The sequence below is a fragment of the Camellia sinensis genome, chromosome 14 (genome assembly GCF_055761805.1).
Source record: "Camellia sinensis isolate YWXY chromosome 14, ASM5576180v1, whole genome shotgun sequence".
NCBI lineage: Eukaryota > Viridiplantae > Streptophyta > Magnoliopsida > Ericales > Theaceae > Camellia > Camellia sinensis.
Window position 1 is genome coordinate 58207216 of NC_138974.1, and position 25718 is coordinate 58232933.

The 25718-nt window shown below is 41.6% G+C and overlaps 1 protein-coding gene across 2 annotated transcripts; it reads left to right on the top strand.

The window, feature by feature from the left end:
- The first annotated feature begins 20238 nt into the window (after window positions 1–20238).
- Window positions 20239–22868, top strand: LOC114262266 (Excinuclease ABC, C subunit, N-terminal). 2 transcript variants are annotated; one of them, XM_082904496.1, is made up of 4 exons: window positions 20239–20570; window positions 20829–20967; window positions 21832–21965; window positions 22056–22868. In XM_082904496.1, exons 1-4 carry the CDS (start codon window positions 20398–20400, stop codon window positions 22729–22731), a joined length of 1122 nt encoding a protein of 373 aa, XP_082760622.1. In that variant the 5' UTR covers window positions 20239–20397; the 3' UTR covers window positions 22732–22868. The 2 variants fall into 2 exon arrangements, with proteins under 2 accessions (XP_082760622.1, XP_082760623.1); XM_082904497.1 differs by having other exon boundaries at window positions 20242–20570; window positions 21850–21965.
- Window positions 22869–25718: the final 2850 nt, after the last annotated feature.

Sequence of the window (25718 nt, forward strand, 5' to 3'; positions counted from 1 at the left end):
GTCTTAATCCGGAAAAGACATCTGAAACCATTGGAACAACGGCCCTTACCCGATCCTATCCCTGCAAAGCATGATCATACCAAATACTGCGCCTACCATCAACAAACCGGTCATGACACCGACAGTTGCTTTCGTCTGCGCCATGATGTACAAGATCTGTTTGACAACGGGGTCATTCCCGCGCCAGTCCAGTAAAGTCTATCGGCACTCGATCAGTAAATTTGTGGGGGGATAATGTGATCTGATCAGAGATTGAACCGGCTGCGGGTGGCACTCGATTTACTCCAGATGGGGGAAGGACAGGCACTGTTTTGAGCATTTGCGAATGCCAGTTTCTGACTTGGGTATTGGGTCAGTCTTGTTGTTTTATTTTGAGTCTGTCTTTTTGCTTTGAGTCAGTCTCTTTTTGTTTTGGGTCTATCTTGTTGTATCGAGTCAGTCCTGTTGTATAGGAGTCGGGTGATTCCGGGGGGTGTTAACTCGGGCATCACCATTTTGTTTTGTGTCTGTCTTTTTCGTTTTGTTTTGAGTCTGTTTCTGCCAAGAAGCCAGTAACACTAGAAGATTTGAATGAAACAGCAGTAATTTTTACACTTCTGTGTTCGCTTTAGCCATGTGCTAGTTGTGACGGAATCTGAATGAAATGGCAGTGCATTCCATCTGCTCTCTTGTGCCCCAGAATCATTGCATCGACCTAAGTTTTCCAAAACTTTTTGAACACTACAGTGAAACGAAGAGGAAGGAATTCCTCGGGATTTGCAAAACTTTGATCATTTGACAGAAAGAGAGGCGTGCTAAGCCCTTAATGAATGAAATCATGCTTGTTAGCGTGAGTACTGAGAAGGACCCTGGTTTGATCCAGACTGGTTTCACACTATTTTCAGCACGAGTGATTTGTCGCTTTCTTAAAAACTTTCAAAAACAAAATGTTTTGCGCGGTCCTGTGAAGACCTGTGTGGAATCACTCTTGAGATTGTGCAGCCTAGGATCGCTCTCAGTCTCGAGACTCAACCCTTTCGCTTCCAAACCTTGAAACTTGAATTCAGAAGGTTCAACGGTCAACTATGATGTGAGGCCTGTGTGGTCGGATTTGAAGCAGCACTCGAACAAGAGGCCAGGAAAGTCAGGTCAAGAAGATCAGATCTCGTCAGAAGAAGCTTACAAAGCAAAACAGCAGCCATTCTCCTGGATTCAGATGACTTCAGGATCTCAAAACCATTTGACATGGACAAAGCTACACTTTTACCCTTGAGAGGCTCGCTGGGCCGAAAACCCGGAAAGGCGACCCAGGCAAAAGTTAGAGCAAGAGAAAAATACAAAAAAAGAGAAGCAAAAAATACAAACAAAAAAAAAATCAAAAAAGAAATGAAATGAAAAGAATTGAAAAGAAAAGAAAAACAAAGCTCGCAAGGTCGAAAACCCGCAACGGGTACCTTGGCAAAAGTTAGAGCCTAAAAATGAGAGGTTAATACCCGAGTGTACCTTAACCCCGAACTACGTGAGGCTTGATTCCCATCTTTGGGATACGTAGGCAACTTCATTCTGAAGTCCAGCCGTAAAACAATTCGATTGTGTCCATGCGATGGTTCTGATCATCTTCACTTTCTCTGTATCCGAGAGTTTGGTTGTGTTCGTCGCTCTGAGGACTGCCTACAATGCGCTGCAGTGCCATCCAAACAAGGGGCAACTTTCCGTTGCCATTCGATGCGCTGCGGTGCCATCCAAACAAGGGGCAACTTTCCGTTTCCATTCAATGCGCTGCGGGGCCATTCAGACAAGGGGCAACTTTCCGTCGCCATTCAATGCGCCGTGGCGCCGTTCAAACAAGGGGCAACTTTCCGTTGCCATTCAATGCGCCGCGGTGCCGTTCAAACAAGGGGCAACTTTCCGTTGCCATGCAGTTCCCCTCAAGCAAGGGGCAATCTTCCTTCGAATACGAGGTTGTGCATCTCGAGAGTAGGTTCCGTGCTCGTTGAGCAGTGGTCGTTTGCAAAAATAGTTTTTGAGAATTTTTACTGAGGTTGACTAACCTTTTCGAAAAGTACTCCATTTTTCAAAACTGGACCATTTCTCGGACCCAAAAAAGGAAAACTCTCAGTGCTCACAGCCTAACTTGCATGATTTTAAATCAGAAAATCGAACAAGCGCGTTAATCTAACTCTCATGTTGGTCAAAACTGTTTTAGTAGAAAGCAAAAACAAAAAATGGTCAAAATGATGAACTAGGGGCACAGTTGAGTCAGACTTCCTGACTTTCCCATTGTCAACATACTTGCCAAGAAGGGCACTCTACCTGCCAGAATAGGGCACAACTGAAGTTAACAACAAAGGGCAGAAAGCTCTCACATCCTCCAACCAACGAGGTATCAAGGCAAGTGCGAAGCACGAACTAGAATGGGGCAAGATATTCCACTCCATCATCTGGACAGATCTTATCACGTCCAAGCTCCCCAGCAAAGCATCATCAACTGATGTTAGCTGCAGATTTGCTACACACCCAGTTGTAGCGCAACCCTTCCATGGGAGGAATTCACTAGCTGTGAGTGGAAGAAAGAGAATCTAGCAGAATGCTAGGGACACGAGCCCACAATTTGCTGTTTATCCATCAACCACCCAGGGGAGGGATGAAAAATGAGAGATTGAAGAATAGAGAGATGTGCGATGAGAGGAAAAGTGAGAAGAGGGCTTTTTTTTCATAAAAAACAAAGCTTGAGGGTCGAGTGATGTGAGAACCACAAATGAGAAAGGATGGGAAACACTACCCGGTGAAACAGGCTCCCTGTGCACGTCTGAGTGTCGTGTCTTTTTGTGTTATCTTGATTCTTGTTTTGAGTCGTTTCGAGTGTTACTCAATGTGTCTAGGTTGTGTGCCTTTTATTTCCTTGTTGAGTCGTTTTGCTGTGTTCAGTCGTAGGCTCAATACTTGGTCGAAAACTCATCTCTTAATTTCAAAAATAAAATCGTTTTGTGCTCCGAACACCGTGCCGTTCTCTACATTGGTACAAAAAAAAAAAAAGATTTGTTCTTTCATAAAACCGCAGGGTTCAACCTAGGTCACGTTAGAACAGTAAAACCAGGACCTATCTAAAGCTATATGAGTTCCAGACTGCAAAGCAAAAGCAAAAGAGGAAATGTCAAGCATCTGAGTTTGTTTCAACTTCAGTAAGTTCCGAGACTACATTCCGTGTGTACCTCTTCAGGTCTTGCCAAAGCTCCGAAGTATGAGTGCGCCTCTACCTCAAGCTCAAGATCAAGGCTGCTTCAAGCCAAAATGGCAATCAAAATTGCTCTCCCTGAGTACCATTCCCCGCCAGAGGCATCTTGGCTGTGTTCGCAATGAGTTCCTAGGAGACCAACTGCGACGGTGGAAACTAGAGTTCGAATGGCTGATGCCTAGAACGTAAAGGTTCGGGATTTCCGGGACTAAAGTCTGGTTTAAATACCGGAGGCGCGTCCTTGGCTTGAAATCTGTATGGAAACCCCATAGGTTGAGATAGCGTGTATGCACCTCAATTCTGGATACTGAACCAACCTAGTCTGTCACCCCGTTGGAGAATAGGGAAAGTTGTGAATATGATCAGGAAGAAAGGCAACATCCAAAGTGTTCTACGTGAAGAATCCTTGTCAATATTTCAGAGCCTTTATACTATAAGATTGAAGGTAAGTGTTCGAAGAGCACAAGGGGAGATCCCCATCGGAGAAGAGTGGTTCACCGCCACTCACCTCATGAGGTGCTTTCTAAAGCGCCGCTACGCTTGTTTATTGCGTTCATTAAACATCATGCATTGTATTGCATTGTACCTATCAAGTTTCTTTCTCATTCATGCACGATATTGTATGTACGGTTCGTTCAAAGAAGTTTGGTTTAAGATCATTTCTTTAGTGTATCTATCACACTTTTCTTCATTCACTTTTGTGTATTTATCACATGCATTCTCATTTTGTGTATCAATCACACTTCTTTCATTTTGTGTATCCATCACATACATTCGCATTTAGTATATCAATCATACTTTGCTCACATTGTGCATCTATCACACTTTGTGTTCACTTTTAGTATATCAATCATACTTTGCTCACATTGTGCATCTATCACACTTTGTGTTCACTTTTAGTATATCAATCATACTTTGCTCACATTGTGCATCTATCACACTTTGTGTTCACTTTCAGTATATCAATCATACTTTGCTCACATTGTGCATCTATCACACTTTGTGTTCACTTTCAGTATATCAATCATACTTTGCTCACATTGTGCATCTATCACACTTTGTGTTCACTTTTAGTGTATCAATCACACTTGTTCACATAGTGCATCTATCACACTTTGTGTTCATTTTCAGTATATCAATCATACTCTGTTCACTAAGTGCATCTATCACACTTCGTGTTCACATTTAGTATATCAATCATACTCTGCACACATAGTGCATCTATCACACTTTGTGTTCACTTTTAGTGTATCAATCACACTTTGTTCACTAAGTGCATCTATCACACTTTGTGTTCACCTTTTGTGTATCCATCACACTTGTTCACATAATGCATCTATCACACTTTGTGTTCATTTTCAGTATATCAATCATACTCTGTTCACTAAGTGCATCTATCACACTTCGTGTTCACATTTAGTATATCAATCATACTCTGCTCACATAGTGCATCTATCACACTTTGTGTTCACTTTTAGTGTATCAATCACACTCTGTTCACATAGTGCATCTATCACACTTTGTGTTCGCTTTTAGTGTATCAATCACACTTTGATTCACTAAGTGCATCTATCACACTTTGTGTTCACCTTTAGTGTGTATCCATCACACTTTGCTCACTTTACCCTTTGTATATCAATTACACTTTGCTCAAATAGTGTATCTATCACACACTCGCTTTGCTCACTTAGTGCATCTATCACACTTTGTGCTCACCTTTTTGTGTATCAATCACACACTCTCGCTTTGTGTATCTATCATACTTGTTCACTTAGTGCATCTATCACACTTTGTGTTCACCTTTTTGTGTATCAATCACATGTTCGCTCTGTGTATCTATCACATATGCACACTGTATTTACAGTGAGAATTCTATAATTTTCTTACATCCTTTCTGCACGAGGTGTAGTTTGGCTCGAGTTTACTTGCTTGCCTAGCATTCGCTTAAAATGTTGCATTTATTTCGCATAATTGCTTCATTACAGCTCTCTTTGCATGATCATGAGTGATAACCAGCTTCGCGTAGCGTATAAGTCCAATTATCAAAACCGGCTTCGCGTAGCGTATAAGTCCAATCTTCAAAATATTTCTGCGTATCGCTTTGCATTTTGCCCCCTTGCCTGCGGGCACATCTCTGTTTATCTTGTACGTTTGTCTAAGTCTTCGGCCTTGTCAAAAATGGGTCGTCTCTGGGCTTTGACATTCACTCCCGTCACTTGTGACTTCCGAGTTCTGTCAAAGAGGGGCAACTGTAGACACCCCATTTTTGACCGACCTTAAGACTCAGACGTCACCGATTGAGCGCTTGGTGGTGTTGCATATCGCGCTCGTTCAGAAATTTCAGAGTCTTGGCCGTCAGCCCTGCCTCCAGATTTCCGAACCCTCTTCTGTGCCTTGCCTCGATTTGCGAACCAGGCTCAATTTTCTCTGTTTCTTTTCCTGAGGGGAGGGAGAGGTCCTGTAGACCATCTCTCAGTGGCCGTGGGCTACATTTTGTGGCTATAGGCCATTTTGCCCATTTCGGAGCCCGGTTTCCGGTTTTTCGGGACCGTTGGCCGTGTGCCTCGGTTCGAGACCGCTCAACCATCTCCATTCGCTCTGAATTTTGGCATACATCTTATTTACTCCCTTTTGAGGGACACTGGGGTCTGAGAAACCCACTTCGTAGCCGAACGCCACTTTCGATGCTTAGCAGCCCATTTTCGGGACCCCGAACTGCGTGTTTTAGCCCCCGAGCATTCGTTTTGCATTGGTCTTCGTTCATTTTTGGCAGGTACCTCTGTTTTATCACCAGGAAGGTCACTGGTGGGTGGGAGGCCAGCAATTGTCTTGGCAACCAGTTATATTCCATTTTCGCCCTCTAACACCCGTTTTTCTCACTTCCGAGCCAATGTTGAACACCTTGGAGCCACTTTCTTCAACCCCAAACCACATATTTGTGTTGTACACACATGGGAGGACCCTAAAAGTTGGTGGCCGGCCACTAATTCCATTTGACCCTTTTGAACCCCTCCTAAAAATGGCCTATTCTCTCTTCTGTTTTACAGTTTCCAAATTCGAACCACAGGGTTGTGATGAGGAGGCATGGGAGGACACCATTATGTGGTGGCCGGCCACTAACTGAACTTGACCCTTTTGACCCCTAGCCGGCCGGCTAGGGGGGGTGGCCGGCCGGCCATCTGCAACTCCAAAAGGTGGCCGGCCATGATCCTCTCAATTGGAACTTTACAGCTGTATAGCTGTTGTTCCCCAGAAACACCTGTATCCGGGGGATATTTTGTGGGGGAAAGCCTTGGTCCTTTTCCCCCACCCTTTCCTTCCATGCTCCCCCTCCTTTTGGTCCTTATAACCAGCTGCAAGCATTGGTATTGGGGGTTAGAAAAATTCATCTTCAAGCTTGGTATACAAAATCCTCCTCCATCTCTCTCATTTCCTTGAAAACCTCCAAGTCCAACACCACCATTTCTTCTACACCACCAACCCCCACCCTTCCATCCTCCATTCCAGAAGTTTGAAGGTGTTCCCCAAGGCCTGAGGAGCCACAAACTCAAGCCAAGAGGCAACCAAAGTCAAGCCTTCAAGGGTAAGTAGTTTTTTTCATTTTTTGAGCTTATTTTGGTATCTTTTCTTAGCCATACGTGCTTACTGATTTGAGCTCCGACCAAAACTGAAAAGGTCATTCTTTTGAGCTCATTTTCTTGTTCCATTAAGGGCTCAACCCTTTTTGAGCCCCCCATATTGCACTTGCTTCAATATCTTCCTTGAATGCCATTTTCTTGCATGCTTTGGCAGCCCATTATGCTTCCTTTTTTGGGCGTTTTACAGAACTAAAAATAGGCTTATTTCGAGCCCCTCTTCAACATTGAAGAAGGGCTCAACACTGTTTGGGACCGCCATGCTATACTTGCCTTTATATCCCTCTTTGGTCCCCATTTTTTTTGCATGTTTTGGTAGCCTATTATGCTTCGGTTTTTGGCCTTTTTACAGTACTAAAAATAGTCTTATTTTGGCCCATTCTTCATGTTTCATTAAGGGTATTTGGCCGTTTGTGGAATATTTTGTAGACTTTGTGTTATAGCCACTTTTGAGCCTCATTTTGCATTGCATTTCTAGCATGTTTGTATACTGTTTTGGGGTTTTTATAGTTCTGTAAATATGCATATTTTTGGTCCCTCTTCAATGTTGTAGAAGGGAATTTTTCAGTTTGGGCTTTGCATATACCACTTGCCTCTTTGGCCACCTTTTGGCCCATTTTCTTGCATAAGAGCTTAGCCATATCTATGTTTGTTTTTAGAGTTTTTACAGTTCTGTAAAGTGGCTTATTTTGGGCCCCTATTCAATGTTGTTGAAGGGCCCTAACCTGTTTGGGGTCAGCAGCTGTGAGTTGCTTCATAACCTCATATTTAGGGCCATTTTTGCATGCCATTGTTGCCCTATCTTTGCTGGCTGTTTGGCCATGATTTGTACTAGTAAAATGCTTATTTTGAGGCTGCCTTGCTTCTGTCTTTTCATCTCATGTACCAATTATGCATGCTTTGTATAGCTGTAGTTCATTCTATGCGCCTAATTTGCATTTCGGGAGAGATTCCATGCATTGGGTATCATTTCGCCTCATTTCGGGGCTGTTTTGCCCCTCATTTTGCTACTTAAAATTGCATGTTTGCATATCATATTCCATGTCTTTGCCATGTCTCATTAGAGTGGCATTTCGGTGCCTGAGGGTCGGTCCTCGGTTTGCCTGCACGCGTGCATGTATTTCGAGTTGTCTTGTTTTCATCTCATGGCCTCCTATGTGAGTGTGGCTGAGGCTCTCTCATGTTGGTGTAAGCCCATTATTGCATTGCATATGCCATTGCCTCGATTTGCGTGCCCGTGTGCACGTATTTCGAGGCACTTCATTTTCATCCATGGCCTCCTATGTGAGTGTGGCTGAGGCTCTCTCATGTTGGTGTAAGCCTATTATTGCATTGCATATGCCATTGCCTCGATTTGCGTGTCCGTGTGCACGCATTTCGAGGCACTTCATTTTCATCCATCGGCCTCTTATGTGAGTGTGGCTGAGGTTCTCTCATGTTAGTATAAGTCCATGTTGCATTCTATATGCCATTTTCCATGCCATTGCATTGCATATGCCATTGCCTCGATTTGCGTGCCCGTGTGCACGCATTTCGAGGCACTTCATTTTCATCCATCGGCCTCTTATGTGAGTGTGGCTGAGGGTCTCTCATGTTAGTATAAGTCCATGTTGCACTCTATATGCCATTTTCCATGCCATTGCATTGCATATGCCATTGCCTCGATTTGCGTGCCCGTGTGTACACATTTCGAGGCACTTCATTTTCATCCATCGGCCTCTTATGTGAGTGTAGCTGAGGCTCTCTCATGTTAGTGTAAGCCCATATCATATTTCCATGTCATTTGCATTGCGTATGTCATTTTCTCGGTTTGCGTGCCCGTGTGCACGCATTTCGAGACATCTCATTTTCATAGCATTGTGCATGCTAGGCTGTATGTTAATTGTGTTCATGCAGTTCATGCATATTGCATCGTGTTCGGGATAGGAGTTAGCCCGGGCACGGGGAACGAGGTGCGTTTCGTACTCCGAGTGACGGAACGTGTCTCAATTCCAAGTCACCGACACTCCAGATCATCCATGATGGGGCTAGGTTCTTGTTGTGTTTACGCGTTCATTCATTCTATATTGAGTTGCACATTTCGACTCCTCGGCCATCATGCATCGGTATGCGTGATTGGTGGCACGAGGATCGAGGCATGCATATATCTGTGAAAATACATTGCCGTGCCCCTTTCCTGCTCTCTGTTGCAGCAAATGAAGAATCAGCAAACTTTCGGAGTTTGGCGCGCTTCCCAAGAAAAATCACAAAACAGAGGCTAATTGGGGCATCCCAGTGGATTTCCGCGCAAGGCAGCCCAAACATACATCATTCATTAGAAGCAAGGCAGTCCCTGGCTTGCACGCCAGTTTTACAGCTTTCTTAGTTAATTTGATTAATTAGGAATTTGTATATTATTCGGACTGTAATATTTGGACTGCAATATTCTTTTATTCGGGACTGTATATTTATTCGGACCCTCTGTGCGAGGGCATAATTGTAATAAGTGTGGGTGAGTGTGTTGTATGTCTTCCAACCCCACGTCTTTCTCCCTTTTATTTATCCGCTTATGATGGTTAGATTAGGGCATATTTCAATTAGCATACAGTATGACAGCATGTTTGCATCATTCATCCGTTTTGCATGCACCGGGCTTGGCGCATCATACTAACTGCATTGTATTTTCAATTCCAAATTGAATACATGATAGTTGTAGCATTTCACATGCCATGTTTAGAATAGCCGAGCCTGCTATAGTTGCATTTTGCATATGTTGCATTAGGCATTTCTGTATACTTAGGATCATGCATGATTTCTAATGTAAACTTCTGTTTTGGCTTGGAGTACCCGGTGAGCTTTATGCTTTAGCATCCTTGCATGCGTGTGAGTGACTGCCATGAATAGCATGCTTACCATGAGGCTAAATGCTTATGTGATATATCTGCCTGAGTGCCTGTGGGTGAATGTTGGGTTACTTGGATTGGAATAAATCATCAACTGTTTGTTTTAAGCCCACTAGATGGTGGCAAAACCATTTCTTCTAAGCCCACCTGCGGGTGGCAAAATCTGCATTTTAAGCCTACTTGCGAGTAGCAAACCATTTTTCAAATAAACAAACATGAAATGTTTTGTTCCAATTCAGGCGATCCAGTCTATACTTGTATGCTGTGCGCATCACATAGTAACCTAGGCTAATAACCGGAATAAGGACATACAAAGTTTTCAAAAATAGATATCATGGTTAGTAGAGGCCGATCTTTGATCGGGCGAGCGGGGGTGCTCACGAAGTGACCTTCCCCAATCGTACCCAAGTTCCCGAGTCGAGGCAACTTTGGTGATGACGGACACGTGGCATTTGGCACCGAGTTAGGGTTTCCTAAATTTCCCATTAAAAAACATTTAGGTGGCGACTCTGTATCTGGCAAAGCAGTCCATGTTTGGCACTTCTTTCGAAAATCTGTTTTCTCAAAACGATTTGCCGGATTTGGACTCTTTGGTTCAGATTTAGAACCGTGACAAATTTGAGAGTCCTGAGCTGTAGTGACCCAAAAATGAACAGAACGGGAGATCGTTCCTCCCGGGGCGTTCGGGACGTCTACAGGTTGGAAGACACACACATTATTACATTGCGTTCTCACGAAGGGGAGTTCGAATAAACTAAGCTAATTAACTAGCTAATTATTACAAAACAAGTGAATAAATAGCTAAACTACTTAACTAATTATTATAACAAATGAATTAACTAATCTAGCTAACTAAAATAATTAAAACAACTAGTTAACTAACTAATTAATTACAACACTTTGTAAGATTAACTAGTTACAACTAATTAATTACAACAAATATATAAACCAAAAATTTAAGCTAAACAGGCTCGATATGCGAGGAATGCTCATGCACGTGCTCTATTTTGCTTCCAGAAGGCCTCTGTTGCACAATAGAACACTTACACCTTTGTCCACTTTCAGAATAGCTCTGCTCTGCTCTGCTCTACTCTACTCAAAGAACACATTGTTGAATTTTGCATCAGTGGCCGGCCGGCCAGGAGTGAGGGCCAGCTAGTCACCAGTGATAACCGATCGGCCATCAAAGGTGGCCTGCCGGCCATGGAAAATGGCCTATCGGCCACTGCTGTCCAATTCACCCTGCTGCAACAGAGAACAAGCAGAGCATGCACAGGGTATTCTCAAGGGTTTATTTGCATAACTCACCCCTTCTTTTCATGAACAAATTAAAGGAGTAGTAAACTTGGTTCACAAACCACCAACACAAGCAATTTCATTGCATGATGGCTTATGAACCAAAGTGTGTAATTTTAATAAATGCAACAAAATAAGACTCAAACCTCCTCCCTTTCATGAATTGATCAAGGGAAGTGGTGACCTTGAGTACTTGAACCATTTCATCACTAATGAGTATGAAATGCCTTAAGCTTCCATGTGTTCAATTAATGTCTGATTTAACACAACACTTTTTTATTATCTTGCACCATTTTAGCCTCAATTTTTATTACTCCATTTTAGTTTACCAACCATTCTTTAATTCATTGAGTCCAATGGTGAGTTTAAGTTCTCTAATGGAAAGAAGGCTCAAACCAAGAGTTGCTTTGGGCATAAAAGAAACATCATACTATTGGTAATGAATCCTAAAATGATTAAACCATTAAGCATGACATCTCAATCTCATGGTTTAAACAAACAAGTTGTTTGAACCACTTTCAAAGAAAAACAAAAGTCAAGAAATGAGGGATGTTACAGAGTTGATTAAGAGTGATCACAAGTATAGAAAGCCATAAATAGATGCAATCTACTCAAAGAAGATGGTGTCTGAGGTCTAAAACACCAAACTCATGAGGACAGTTACACTATAAGCATACAAAACAAAGCTCAAATGCAACTACCAACCAAAAATAGTGCTAAAATAGTCTAAAATAAGTCCTAAAATATGCTGGAATTAAGACAAAAATAGCTAGATTAATAAGCTAAAACATAGCACAAACTAGGCTAGTAAGCAAGACATAAGAAGGGGAGGCTAACTCCTCCAAATTTAGACTTCAAAACATCATTTTAGCCACTAAAATAACTTTGAAAAATAGTGTTAAAAGCTCAAAGACAGATAGTAAAAGGATGAGAAACACAAGAGTAAAGGTCTCCAAAATAAGGTGCAAAGAAGGGTGAACCACCCCTCAACCTTTAATGGTCTTAAAACTCAAGCTTCAGCCCAAAAATACAGAGTTTTTATAGCCCAAAAATAGTTGAAAATTGTAATAATAATAGAAAATAAAACAAAGCAACTAGCAAAGCCTTATACCTCTTGAAGAGAAGACGAATTCTAGGCAACAAATCAAGACAACACACCCTTCAAGAACTCAAACCAAGCTTAAAAGTATCTCAACTCAAAGATGAGAAGGTTTGGTTAAGGGTGTATAGGCAAAGGTTAAGGATATATGGGCTAAAGTGTAGAAATTTGGAAGAAGGAGAGAGTATTATAGGGAGAAAGGAAAAATTTTGCTTTAAAATTTTTCTAACCTTAAAACATGAGAGAGAGGCCTTTTATCCATAGAAAATATGAATTCCCCTAAAAAACATACAGCCCTACACGTGGGAGCAGATGCAAGCATCTGTGCAAACAGCTGGCATAGCTGTCACAAAATATTTGCAAAAGAAATTGGTAGCCGGCCGATCATAACTGGTGTCGGCGGGCCATATTAGTGGCCGACAACCCAAAAAGGTGGCCGGCAAGCCACCAAGGGTTGCAGACTTAAAGAACCAAGTCCTGGTCCAAGAATGAGACAACAAGAGTGTAGGGTTGAAGGGCTCAAAGTTGTGCCATTCCGCCAAGGACTTCGAGCACTTCATGAGCATATAGACTCATCATCGAGTGTGCAAGCGATGACGTCCAAGTCGTAAGGGCCGTAAAAAATAGGATGTCTACAGCTGGGCCTTGATCTGTGGGTTGGGCCCTATTGGCTGCCCATTAGTATCAGTAGTCTGCCCATTTCCAAGCGCAGCTTTAGTCCAACGAAGGGAATAAGAGTGTGAGAGGTAGTCCCTCAAGGCCGGGAAGGGCAGGGGTGGTGGAGGGGCTTCTGGGAGAGTGGTTGATCGTCAAGATGACCGAACAAGAAGAATGATTGTCAGACTGACTGACCACGAGGGTGGCAAATCGGGAAGAATGACTGTTAGGCTGGCCGACCGCAAAGGTGGCCGAACGTGAGGGAAGACCGTCAGGCTGGCCGATCATGAAGGTGGCTGAGTGTGAGGGGAGACCGTCAAGCTGGCCGATTGTGAGGGAAGACCGGCAAGCTGGCCGACCGATGGCGAAGGTGGCCGAACGTGGGGGAAGACCATTAGGCTGGCTGAGCATGAGGGGAGGTCGTTCGGCTGGCTGACCGCAAAGGTGGCTGAGTGTGAGGGAAGACTGTCAGGTTGGCTGATCGCGAGGGAAGATCGGCAAGCTTCCCGACTACGAAAGTAGCCAACCGACTGGCGCGGTGACCGAATGTGGGGAATGAGTGGCAGGCTGACTGACTGTGAATGTGGCCGAACGCAAGGGATAACCGTTAGGTTGGCCGACCGCAAAGGTGGCCGAGCGTGAGGGGAGACCATCAGGCTGGCCGATCGCAAAGGTGGCCAATCGTGAGGGAAGACCGATAGGCTGGCTGACTGCGAAGGTGGCCGAACATGAGGGAAGACCGTTAGGCTGGCCGACCGCGAAGGTGGTTGAGTGTGAGGGAAGACCGTCAAGTTGGCCGATCGTAAAGCTGGTTGATCGTGAGGGAAGACCGATAGGCTAGTTGACTGCGAAGGTGGTCGACCGACCGACGCAGTGGCCGACCGACGTGATGGTCGACCGCTAAAGGGATCGATCGTTGAGGGCATTTATGGTGCACAGGGCTCGATGAACAAGAAAGCACGCGATGATGTGAAGTAGAATGGACAGGGGAGAGGAAAGAGAATGAGTGTGATGAAGGAGGGATCAAGGCGTAACGTCGGGCAATCTGGGCCACTGGTAAGGGAGGTGAAGCGGTAAGAGGAAGTGAAGGGGTTGTATAGGGGGTGACATAAGAAAGACGGGGTTTTAACTTACTGGAATTTCAAACTGGCGAATTTTAACTGCGATCCTTGGAACACAAGCAAACCCTGGGCATTTGGACTGGTGCGATTTACTTACCTGATTATGAAAAATTAACACATTCTAGACTTAAGCTTCTATATTTCGGTGGACTCTCTCCTGTTTCACATTGTAGATTTCCTTGCTCCCGCAACCAAGGCAATATAAAAAAACTTGAAGGAGATGGCACAAGACAAAGCGCCGTCCATGACATCAGATGCGTTAGGAGACGATGAAGGAGTGGCACTGGCAGAACAATATAGAGTGGAAAGGTTGGGGAAAAAGGTCGCAGAGGGGCCAGTGCGCTCCCTTCCAACGATGATGATCTCGGCGGTCCAGCTGATTAGCCAAGTGGCGCCTGACCACTGGCATGCCAAAGCTGACAAATCCATGCTAATAGCAGAGTGTGGATCTGGAGAAGCTGCGTATCAGATATTAGATTCCAGTGGATATACAGTTGAGAGTGCCCACGCAAAGTGGAGAGTGTCCGACGTTCGGCCAATGGAGTTTGCGTTATACGAGGAGGCGTTGGGTGGGGACCTAAGGTTGCCACTGCCCACACTGATGGCCGGCAGCCTTTCCCTCATGCTCACTGACCTTCTTGGTGAAAATCCAATTGTTTGCTGCAGTGGAGTCCTATTATTTATGCATTTTAAGGTCTTGTTTTTTTGTCTTGTTGGACTATGTTGTGTCTCGTTTAAAACGTATTAGTCTTCATTTTTGTATCGAGTTGTAATCATCTTCCTTTCATTTATCGAGTTGTCGTAATTTGCTTATCGAGTTGTAAACTTGTTAAGGTCTTGTTGTTTCTTATTGAGTTGTTGTGTTTATTTCAATTGTTAGTCGGTTCACTGCCTGATTTGGACAGGCGCATGTATAATTTTCAAACAAAGTCCAATCTCATTTACATGATGTAATGCGATGCGATGTGATGCTTAGAATTTAAAATGCAACACTTTTTCAACCAAAAAGCTGTTTTCATCCCATCATGGATTCTTTTTACAAAAGAGCACAAGTTTTAAAGAAAATAAACCTGCCTGAGGCAGTACAATGTGTAAAAACTATAAGCAAAAAGAGAAATAAAGCAAAAAATAGAACATCTGAACCGGCGGCAGTCGCCTCAAGACTGAGAGGTCCTCCTTACCCTCTTCCTCGACTGAGAGGACTCTGGAGCATCGTCACCATCAGCACCTAACTCTGAACCTGAACCATCTCCAACCTCATCTCCATCCTGAGATGACTCTGACTGCGGACTTACTGCCTCTTCGTCAGACTCATCATCATCTGAGGCAGGCCCCCGTGAACTACTCCCGGTGTGAGCACGCCTAACTCTGCTTCGGCTATGCGCTGGAGTCCCTCGTCCTGCTCCCTCTGCTGCTCGGAGAGGCGCTGAAGGACCCGCCCTTGCTCCTACTGGGGCATCTGATGGACCTGGCATCAGGAAAGGAATCTGAAAAAGGGCAATTCGCCAAAATGTATTAGTAATGAAATGTATCAAATGCAAAGAATAATGTGCTGAGAGTAGCGAGTGATCTACAGAGTATGTATGCCATGAGTAGTGTATGGGAGCAATGCATTAGATCAGTGCAGTATGGAACTGTGCAAGTGCTAGTGTGTCAAGAAAAGACTTTGTGGCATAAAGTGAAATTTGAAAGAACTCACCGGGATCTTGTAGAGGCTGAGTAGATCCAGACTTGTCTCTATTATCTCTATCATGGAGGCCACTAGATCAATGGCCTGCCCTGTGTACTCAATGGGCGCCTGTGAGTGCATTGAAGAGATCAGTATCCGATTGCGAGGTTTTGAACGTGGAGTCTTGGCGAGCTGCCAGGGAGTCTTCAGCATTCATGTATTTCTGGGCTTTAGCGAGAACGGTGGCCATTGCGGTCGGGGGGTTTTTAGAGAGGGAAAAGAGAAAATTCAACGGGCGCAAACTGGCCATGAAGGCTATGAGAATGACCTTGTCATCGTTTTTCTCCACTTGTGAGGCTTCTGTATTGAAGTGGGTGATAAAGCTGCGTAGCAATTCCCTTTTGGTCTGCTGGATGTTTAGCAGTTGAGTCGCTGGGTGTCGTTGGCGCTGCGCACCGATGAAATGGCTCAGGAAAGACTCGTTGAGCTGGTGAAAGGAAGTGACAGAGTCTGGGGAAGTTGGTTGAATCAGAGTCGTGCCGACCCCTTCAATGTGACGGGTCGTCTAGAAAGGCGTGGAGGATCATAAGTGTCTGATATGCTTCCACGGGGTCGACTGGATCGGTGGTACCATCAAAGGTGTCAATCGATGGCCTTTTGAACTTAGAGGGTAGAGCTTCATCCCTGATGGAAGCGATAAAAGGAGAGTTGATGGTGGAAGAAGGTTTATGCTGCATGTTCTACATGACCCCGTTAGCTGAAGCTTCATGGCCCGTAATTCTTCGTCCCAAACGGGGTTATTATCTCCATAAGCATGACCTGGGGGTTGAACACTGCTAGCCTCGGCTTCATGGATGGCGGCATGTTACAATGGCGGGTGGTTATGGAATAGCGGTGGCCTTTTCTGACGGGGTTGTGAGCTTAGAGGAGGGGGGTGCAGAATGTTGAGGTTCGACGGTTGAGGCTGTGGGACAAAGGGAGGAAATATTCCTTGGGACATATATGGCGGGAAAGGGTGATGATTGTGGGTTTGTTCGGGGTTAAGTAAGTTGTGCTGGAGCAAAGCGTTGATCCGGGCTTGGTTTTGTTCGGTCAGCCGGTTGATGCTATTGGTGAGTTCTGTGAAATATGGCGGCGGGTTATTTGGGTTAGAGAACTTGGCTTTCAGGTTACCAACATTGTGTTGTGAAGCCATGGACTTGGTCATGACCATCCACCCTGACGTAGGAAGTGGGTGTTAACGGGGTTCCCGGCGACAATGAACACAACTGTCGACCAGAGGAGATTTCCCACAGACAGCGCCAACTGATAATGCAATAACTTCAATGGTGGATGGGTCAGACTGATTCACGCCTCCAATAGATCTGATGGCCTTTGTGTCCTCAAAGCCTGCCTGCGAAAAGGTCCAAAGGGAGAGATAATCCCCTGATGGACACTCCGACGATCAAGTTAGGTTATAACAAATTGACTTGAGAGAGAGAGAGAGAAGCAAGGGGATAGAAAACTTAACCTCAATGTATCTCGAAACTTCCTTATATCTTTTACTCATCATTTTTTTGTCCCTTCCAAGCTGTTTTGTTGGCAGAAAGTTTATAGCCTAGTTGACATCGTTCATGGTGAGTCTGCTTTTTCCGGTGTGACAGGATTGCTGCATTTAATGCTGCGAGGGCCTCATTAAATGGCTGATGTGTGGGTACAATAACTTTACAGAATCTTTGTTTGCTTACGTGGTTAGGCCTCTGCCTGACAAGTATTTGAATGCTATTGGTCTTGGCCAGCATTGATTTCTTAGAGTTACTGGGCTTAATATCTGGACTGCGAGCTGGGCCTGATCCGTGGACTGGGCCCTCTTGGGTGCCCATTAGTGTCTTATTGAGTATTGCTTATTCCCTCCTAACTTGGTCATTATCAGATAAACTTCTTGTACGTTGTCTTCATAAATGGAGGCAACATTGAACTACAGGATTGTTTTCAATAGAAAATAAACTGAAAATATGCCAATTGGAAACTTTAGGTAATACTTGGGATGGTAATTCTGAGAAGATGTTTGCCTGGTTGGAGATTCAGAATTTTCTTAAAACCTTATTTTTAAGGTAAACAGGATTGAGTTATGAATGTTTGATTGCAACAGAAGAGTTTTGGTTGTGTGGACTGCTGCATTTCATTGGTTAGGAAGTCTTTTGAAGGTTTTCATCATCTGTATTTTGCTGCTCTATAATTTCTGACTCTTTTTGTCCTCCTTAATGTTCATGAGTTAGGAAGCTGTAACGAGGCCTTCCATCTTTAGATTCCGTAGTTTATTCTCAGCAAAGCAGAGGATTGCATGGAGCACCTAGGTGATGAAGCAGAAGCAAATGATGAAAATAATATGACTACAGGAATACAATTCTTATTCAGCGGGAAGTCAAATAATTTGAATTGAGTGAACATAGATATTGGTTCTTTTGTGGTGTGAACCTAGAATATTAAAGGTTACTTGAACCAAATTCTTGACTTGTGGTTTCAAGTAATAGAAACTTTATTTGAATAGGTGATTTAAGAAAATTTTTTGTTTGTTGGTACTTCAGTTTTGTCTAGTAACATACAGAAGCAACAAATCTTGCAGTTTTTTGGATAGTTGAAATCAGATTAAAAGATGCTTGAGGTTCTGAAATTCTTAGTAATCCTGAAAAATGATATGAAAATAATGGGTGCTTTTAAACTTTTATTGTTAGGTTCTCAAAAATACAAAAAACAAAAATGAAAAATGAAAAGCCAACAGTTCTTCCCGGCTTGAAGTTTGGCAGTTACTCTTTTTTTTTATCGGCAGTTTGGCAGTTACTGTTACAACTGTGATTTCTTACAATTGTGATTTCTGTAACACCATCATAGCAGTAATGAGTTGAGATCCTCGCATTGGGTTCTCCCCTTGCCTCCCTACTTGTAACGGTGGAGATACACTTTAAGTTGATCCAACCGTCTAGATTTGGATAAAAAAAGTAAATTTGAATTTGTTTTATTATTTTTTTATTTTTAAAAAGCTAAATCTAAACCGTTAGATCAACTCAAAGTGCATCTCCACCGTTGCACGGAAGGAGGCAAGGAGAGAGCTCAAGGAAATGATCTCAACTCCATCATAGGTAACTAACTATGTTTAAAATTTTGGAGAAACTTTGTGTGGCCAAAAATAGAGATCCTTCTGTTCCACTGGAAGACATTGCTAGCCAAGCCTTTGATTGACAAGGAATAAAGCAGCTTGGACATCTCAAGTATATATCCATTGGTATCACATTTCAGTCCTCTTATAAGAACAATTCCTACTTATTAGTTGATTCCCAATCTCACCACTCAATGACAGAGATATATTGCAACTTGTCACGTGAGCTGTATTTCATTCCAGTCACAAAATTCGTATTATGATTATACAATAAAGTACTCAACACAGAAGCATTAATCCCAATTGAGCCATGTTTGGTTGGTTATGTACTTCCATTTTCTCTGATCAGTTTATTCAAAGGTTTATTCTGAATTAAATTTAAGGCAATCAAGTCAATTTTTACTGCTGCTACCAAAGGCATTTCTCACACAATTCTTCACAAAAAAATTTTTAAAAAGAAAAAAATCAATTTCCTCACATGGGTGTGATATTGGACTTTTGCCATCTGATAACATATTTTTCACTCAGTTTTTTTATTTATTTATAAGAATTGGAAATATGCAAATATTGTGAAAAAATGCTAATCTAGCAACCGATAAGATTAATTTTAATGGCTTTTAAATTTTCCCTTGTAAAATTTTTAATGACTGCAAAAGTTTCATTAACTTGTACAATAATACAAAGTTGACCTCATGTGGATGGATTAAAGAAAGGGGGAAGGTGGTCAATAAAAATAAATATATTTTAATTAATCAAAGGTTCACTTGATGACCCACCACACATATTGTAAATATCTGACCAAAAAAAAAAAAAACACATAATGTAAATATGTAATTATGAATAATTCATAGAAACTAATAAGAAATAGAAATTGCTACCATTGCCTTCATCCACTTTTATAGAAGAGAGATATACAAAAGAGGAGATTCTATTATAAACATCTCATATTATATGTATTTTTAATTATATTATTTGCTTCATTAATTATAATTAATTTTTTTTATTATTTTTTATGACATTATTTTGAAATATTTGGTTATGATTTTTTTGTGTTTAATTATTTCTTTTTTTAAAAAAATATTTTAATTATAACTCAAAAAATATAAAATTATATCATTTTTTTTTTGTAGTTATAAAACACATATGTACCATAATCTATATTTTTACTCACATATAAAATAGATTTTATTTTTAGAGTGGTCATATAAAATAGTTGGCTTTTGGCTTTTTACCAAGTTTTTTGGCTTTTTTAGAAGTGATTTGGGAAGTTGGTAAAAAACTGACTTTTTGTTTTTTAGTTTAATATTTATTTATGGTGTCAAATCAAACTAAAATGACCAAAATACTCTTACCCAACATAAGAGAGTTATTTTTTTATTTATTTTTCATAGGCCCTAATTTGTAATTTTAGGGCTGCGTTTTTAGCACTTGCCAAATGACTTTTTTGACGTTTTTGGCAGCCACGTTTTTAGACATTTTATCCAAAAACGTGACTTTTTACCATATTTTCAAAATGGCACTTACGGTAGTAGGGGCACATTTTAAATATTAAATTGTTTTAAAACTTTCAATAATATTTATTTAGTTTTGCAACGGTCGAATTCCATCCGCTGATACCAAGAAAATTGATAGATCGGCCTCCACACAAACACACACGCAGAGAGAGAGAGAGAGAGAGAGAGAGAGAGATGGGGAGAAGGAAGGGGCGATCAGAGAAATCAGAAACCCTAATTTCTGGAAGAGAAGGAAGGGGAGAAGAAGGAAACGAAAGACCGAGTCTTGGAGAAGAGAAAGGAGGTTTCTTCGCCTGCTATCTCCTAACTTCTCTCAGCCCCAGGCACAAAGGTCACACCTACATCGGGTTCGTCTCCTTCTCACTCATCACTTTCCAATTTAAACTCTCTGTTTATTTTATTTACGCTGTGTTTGGTAGGAGGATTTGAGGAGGGATTTGGAAAAAGAAAGAGAAAAGTTAGGTGAAATGGGAATAAAATATGCCTACATTTCACCTAGTTTCACACACCTTTTCCCTTTCCCTTTCTAAATCCCTCTCCAAATCCCCCAACCAAACACAGCATTAGAGTTCTCATCATGATCTTTTTTTTGTCAAATCTGATAGATTTACAGTGAATCCAAGGCGTAGAATTAGGCAGCATAATGGGGAAATAGGGAGCGGAGCATGGAGGACGAAGAAAAAGCGGCCTTGGGAAATGGTTATGTGCATCTATGGTTTCCCTACCAATGTTTCTGCTCTTCAGGTTACGTTACTAACCTTTTCTCTAGGGTTCTTATTTCAATTGGTTACCCAGGGAAATCTTGGGCAGTTTTCAATATGATAGCCCTTTTTTTCTAATCTCTTCTTGATGGGAATTTTAGTTTATTGCTTATTATTCATTGTTTATTGCCGTTAATGCTAAATTTGACTGGTACACCTTAGCCATGAGGGCAGTGATAGTAAAATCCAAGGTGTGTTTGGAAGAGTTTTGGAATTATGATTTGAGCGTGAAATATTTATTTGGTTAGGAGTTTTGAAAATAATTTTGAATTAAGTTTGAAATTTTTAATGTGACATATGATTTTTGATTTAAAAATTTATAACTCATAACCAAACACACAATTCAAAATTCTATTCAAAACTCAAATTTTTTTAATTTAAAATATAAAAAATAACAAGTACCAATTGTATTTAAAAAAAAAAAAAATTAGCACTATTTCGGTTAACCGGCCGGACATTTGAGAAGACGACTGGTTAGTCCAAATTTTCTCGCCTTGGAAAGAATTTTTAAAAGTGGGTGTAAAATTAATTTTTGAAAATTTTAAACAAACAAGACACTACTCAAAATAAGAGGTGAAAATATGTTTGGAGAAGCTAACCAAACACAAATCTTTCAATGGGCTTTGCACCCATAAAAAAAAAACCCCCACACACAATGGTTTTGGGGTAGATTTACTGAATTCTTCAATTTTGATAACTCAGGTATATAAGAAATTATCACATGAGTCCGGAAGGCCCGTAAGATGAAATTTTGGGGGTTCAAATCCTTTTGTAGTCTTTATTAAAAAAAAGTTAAATGATGAAGAAAGAGTATGGTGCTAAAATAATGTTCTACTGAAACTTGTAGTTTGAATGGGCCTGGCAGCACCCAACAGAATCGCTTGCTGTGAGGACTGCAGCTGTAACTTTTAAGTCCCTCTCCGGCCTTGCTAATAAGATCAAACTTGGCTACACAATGCTCACTATCCCGGCTTGGCAGAAGTAAGCTGTTTTTGTTTCTCATGAGTGTGATACATGGTTTTGATTCGACTTATTGGCCAGTGACTTACATATTTTCTGTTTGTGGTTTAGCCTGCACCTTACAGTGAACTTTTTGTCAACAAAATATACTCAGCATTCTGCTGGTTGCCCAAGCCTACCGGAGCACATGAAGGTCCAAGTTTGTTCCATGGATGAGCTTCCTTGCTATACAAATACAAGCAGCGATCATAATATATATGACGATGAAGATCACCGGGATGATGATAATGAAATATGCAACAAAACCAGTAGTGATGGATCTGTAAGCGAAGGATTGATAGATATGACAGTTGATTATCGGAGAGATTACTGGAAGAGCAATGAAGAGATGACTACTCATGGCCTGAATGGATGTGTAGAAGACATTAGCACGAGACAGTTGCATAGTTCAACTGAAGATCAAAGACAGTCATTTTTATCGCCTTCATTTCTTACTAGCACCTTTAACACATTAGAAGCAGTCAAAGATAGAGATGTGTTTGCATTTACTGAAGAGAGTAGTAAGGTTGAACTGGATCAGCCAAGCAGCGAAGAATTGCCAACCAGAAGAGCTGCTAATAATGATCAACCTCCAATTAATGGTCCTGTTGCTCCTAGTGAAGTTGAGGTTATAGAGTTGTTATCCCCCTCGCCTGGCTACAGAATTAGGTCAACTAGCAAGAAGAGAAAAGTTCCTTATGTTCGTTCTGAAATAATTGACCTGACCAAATCACCCATTTTTGTTTAATTAACTGTAGAATGGCAGAGATGCAACCTTGGTTGATGAAAAAGACAACTATACATTTGTGTCCTGTTTGGCAATAAACTTTGGATGTTTTGTAATTTCCATTTCAATAATAAAAAATAAAAAAAATTTCACCCTCATAATATGTATTTTTACTTGAACAAGAGATGTTTGTTTACTCACAAGGTTGGCAAGTCATTAGTCCCATTTGGGAGTATTGAAGTTGAAACTTACATAAACACAATCCATACTGTTGGTGTTGTGCTTGTGAGACCAAAACGAATATCAAAGACACAGAAAAGAGAAACACAAGGTTTACGTGGTTCAACAAAGTCCTTCTATTGCTTACACTCTGATTACACTCTTACTCTACTCACACTCTCAATCTCTCTATTGCTTACATTGTGATTACATTCTCTTCTGATTGCCACACTTGAACCCCTCTCATTCACTACCTATTTATAGATGCAAAGGGAGAGCCAAAGTCTTCATAGCCATTGGCAGGCCACCGACAGCATTTATGGTAGCCATCAACAAGATCTAAAGATCTGTCACCCTACCATGGAGTGACTCGGCTAAATCTTTAGCCTAAATCTTCAGCTCCTTCATTTGTCTTCAATCAGCAACTATTGTTGACTATGGCGAATAAGAGCCAATCTTCAACAAATCTCTACCTTACTCTTAGATGCAATCAACACATCATCTATAAGAGCAAATAGATAAAGGAACCATCTGGAAGCTTATGGAAATATACACACAGATCATACTGGCTTCTTGTGTATTTCTTTTCCTTCATGAACCGATCAAATCGCTTGTACCATTGTCTCGGGGATTGCTTCAACCCATACAACGATTTGTTCAACTTACAAGCCCAATTCTCTTTTCCAGCAACTTTGAAACCATATGACTAGGACTCTTCTTCTAGATCTCCATGTAAGAAGGTAGTTTTGACATCGAGTTGGGCTAGCTTGAGATCAAATTGTGCAACTAAAGCTAGTAATACATGAATAAACATGTGCTTTACAACAGGTGAGAATACCTCATTGTAGTCTATTCCTTCCTTTTAGGCATAGCCTTTAGCTACCAAGATAGCTTTAAATATGATGTTGTCTTTGCCTGGAATGCCTTCCTTCTTTGTGTAAACCCACTTACACCCAATTGCTTTCTTTCCCTTTGGAAGTTACACCAACTCCCAAGTCGGGTTCTTATGAAGTAACCTGATCTCCTCATCCATAGCCTCCTTCCATTTGACACTTTCTACATTCCGCACGGCTTTTTTGCAAGTGCACGGAACATTGTCATCAATGATCAAAAGTGCATAGGCCACCATATCGACCATCTAAGTGGGTTGTTTGGTAACTCTTTTTCCTTTTCTAGTTATAGTGGGTTTTGATTGTTGTGAGACCTCTTGAGTTGGATTTTCATTTTCATCTAAACTCTCTTCAAAATCTTCTTCAGAGTTATCAACTGAAATTTCTTCAGGATTATTGACTGTCTGAACAATCTTTACTGGAGTAAAAAACTTCACCTGCTTTGATTTCTTCAATACTTCCTCATTCTCTTGAGGATTTGCCTGCTTCGGCATTGCAGACTCATCAAAGGTAACATCTCTTCTAGTGATAACTTTCTGGGAAATTATAGAATGTTCTTGAAGTACCGCGTGTCCATACTTGTTAACCAATCATCATTCAATATACCTCATCATGTTTTCCAATCACCCAACACAATACCCCACCTACCCACTTTCTCTACCAATTACAATGCTATGGAATACTACGTGTCTATACTCTGGAATTACTAAATAATTACCCCAACTTTCTTTGATTCAGAACACCAGAGTCTGTATCCCTTGACACCGTTACTAAAGCCTAAGAAGACAACTTTCTTGGCTCTAGTATCCAACTTAGAGTGTATAATATGAAAATAAGCTGGACATCCGAAGATACACAACTAATCATAATCAGTAACTGGTGCTCCTGACCATACCTCCATGGGAGTCTTGCCATCTAGTGCTGCAGCAGGTAGTTTGTTGACAAGATGAAGGGCATAGTTCAATGTTTCACCCCAGAATGCCTTGTTCAATCCTGAATGTGACAGCATACAATGGACTTTCTCCACCAAAGTGCAGTTCATGTGTTCTACAACTCCATTTTGCTGCAGCGTTCCATGAACTTTGAAATATCTCACTATCCCTCCACTTTGGTAAACTCCAAAAAAGGGATTTGATGTGTATTCGTTGCCATTGTCAGATCTAAGTTTCTTGATTTTCTTGCTTGTCTGGGTTTCAATCATTTTCTTCCATGTAAGGAAGATGTCTAATACCTCATCTTTGTGCTTTATTGTGTAAACCTAGGCTCTCTTTGAGAAATCATCAATGAACGACACAAAGTAGTGTTTACCTCTCAAAGAAACATTCTTGGAAGGACCCCACACGCCGGTGTGAATGTAGTCTAGGATCCCTTCGGTATGATGAATAGCGGTACCAAACTTGATTCTTGTTTGCTTGCCCAGTACACAATACTCGCAGAACTTAACCTTCCATGTTTTGGCACCTTTTAACAGGCCTTGCTTTACCAACCCTTGTAAAGCCTTCTTATCGACATGCCCTAGGCGCATGTACCAAAGTCTGGAAGTGTTTGATGTATCATCCTCTGAGTTGGTGAAGACAGCCACTCTCTCTGTGATTGTAGAGCCGTCTAGGAAATATATGAATTTCCCTTCTAAGTACCCTTTATTGCAACAAATGCTCATCGTATAACTTTGAAAACTCCACCTTCAACAGTTACTTTATAACTTTTGGAGTTGAAAACTCCCACTGAGATGAGATTCTTTGTCAAATCTGGTACATACCGAACATCTTTGAGAATTCTGATTGTTCCATCATGCATTTTTAGCTGAATCATTCTAATCCCCTTTGTTCGGCAAGCATTGTTGTTGCCCATTAGCACAACTCCTCCATCAAACTCCTGTGAGCTCGAGAATCAATGCTT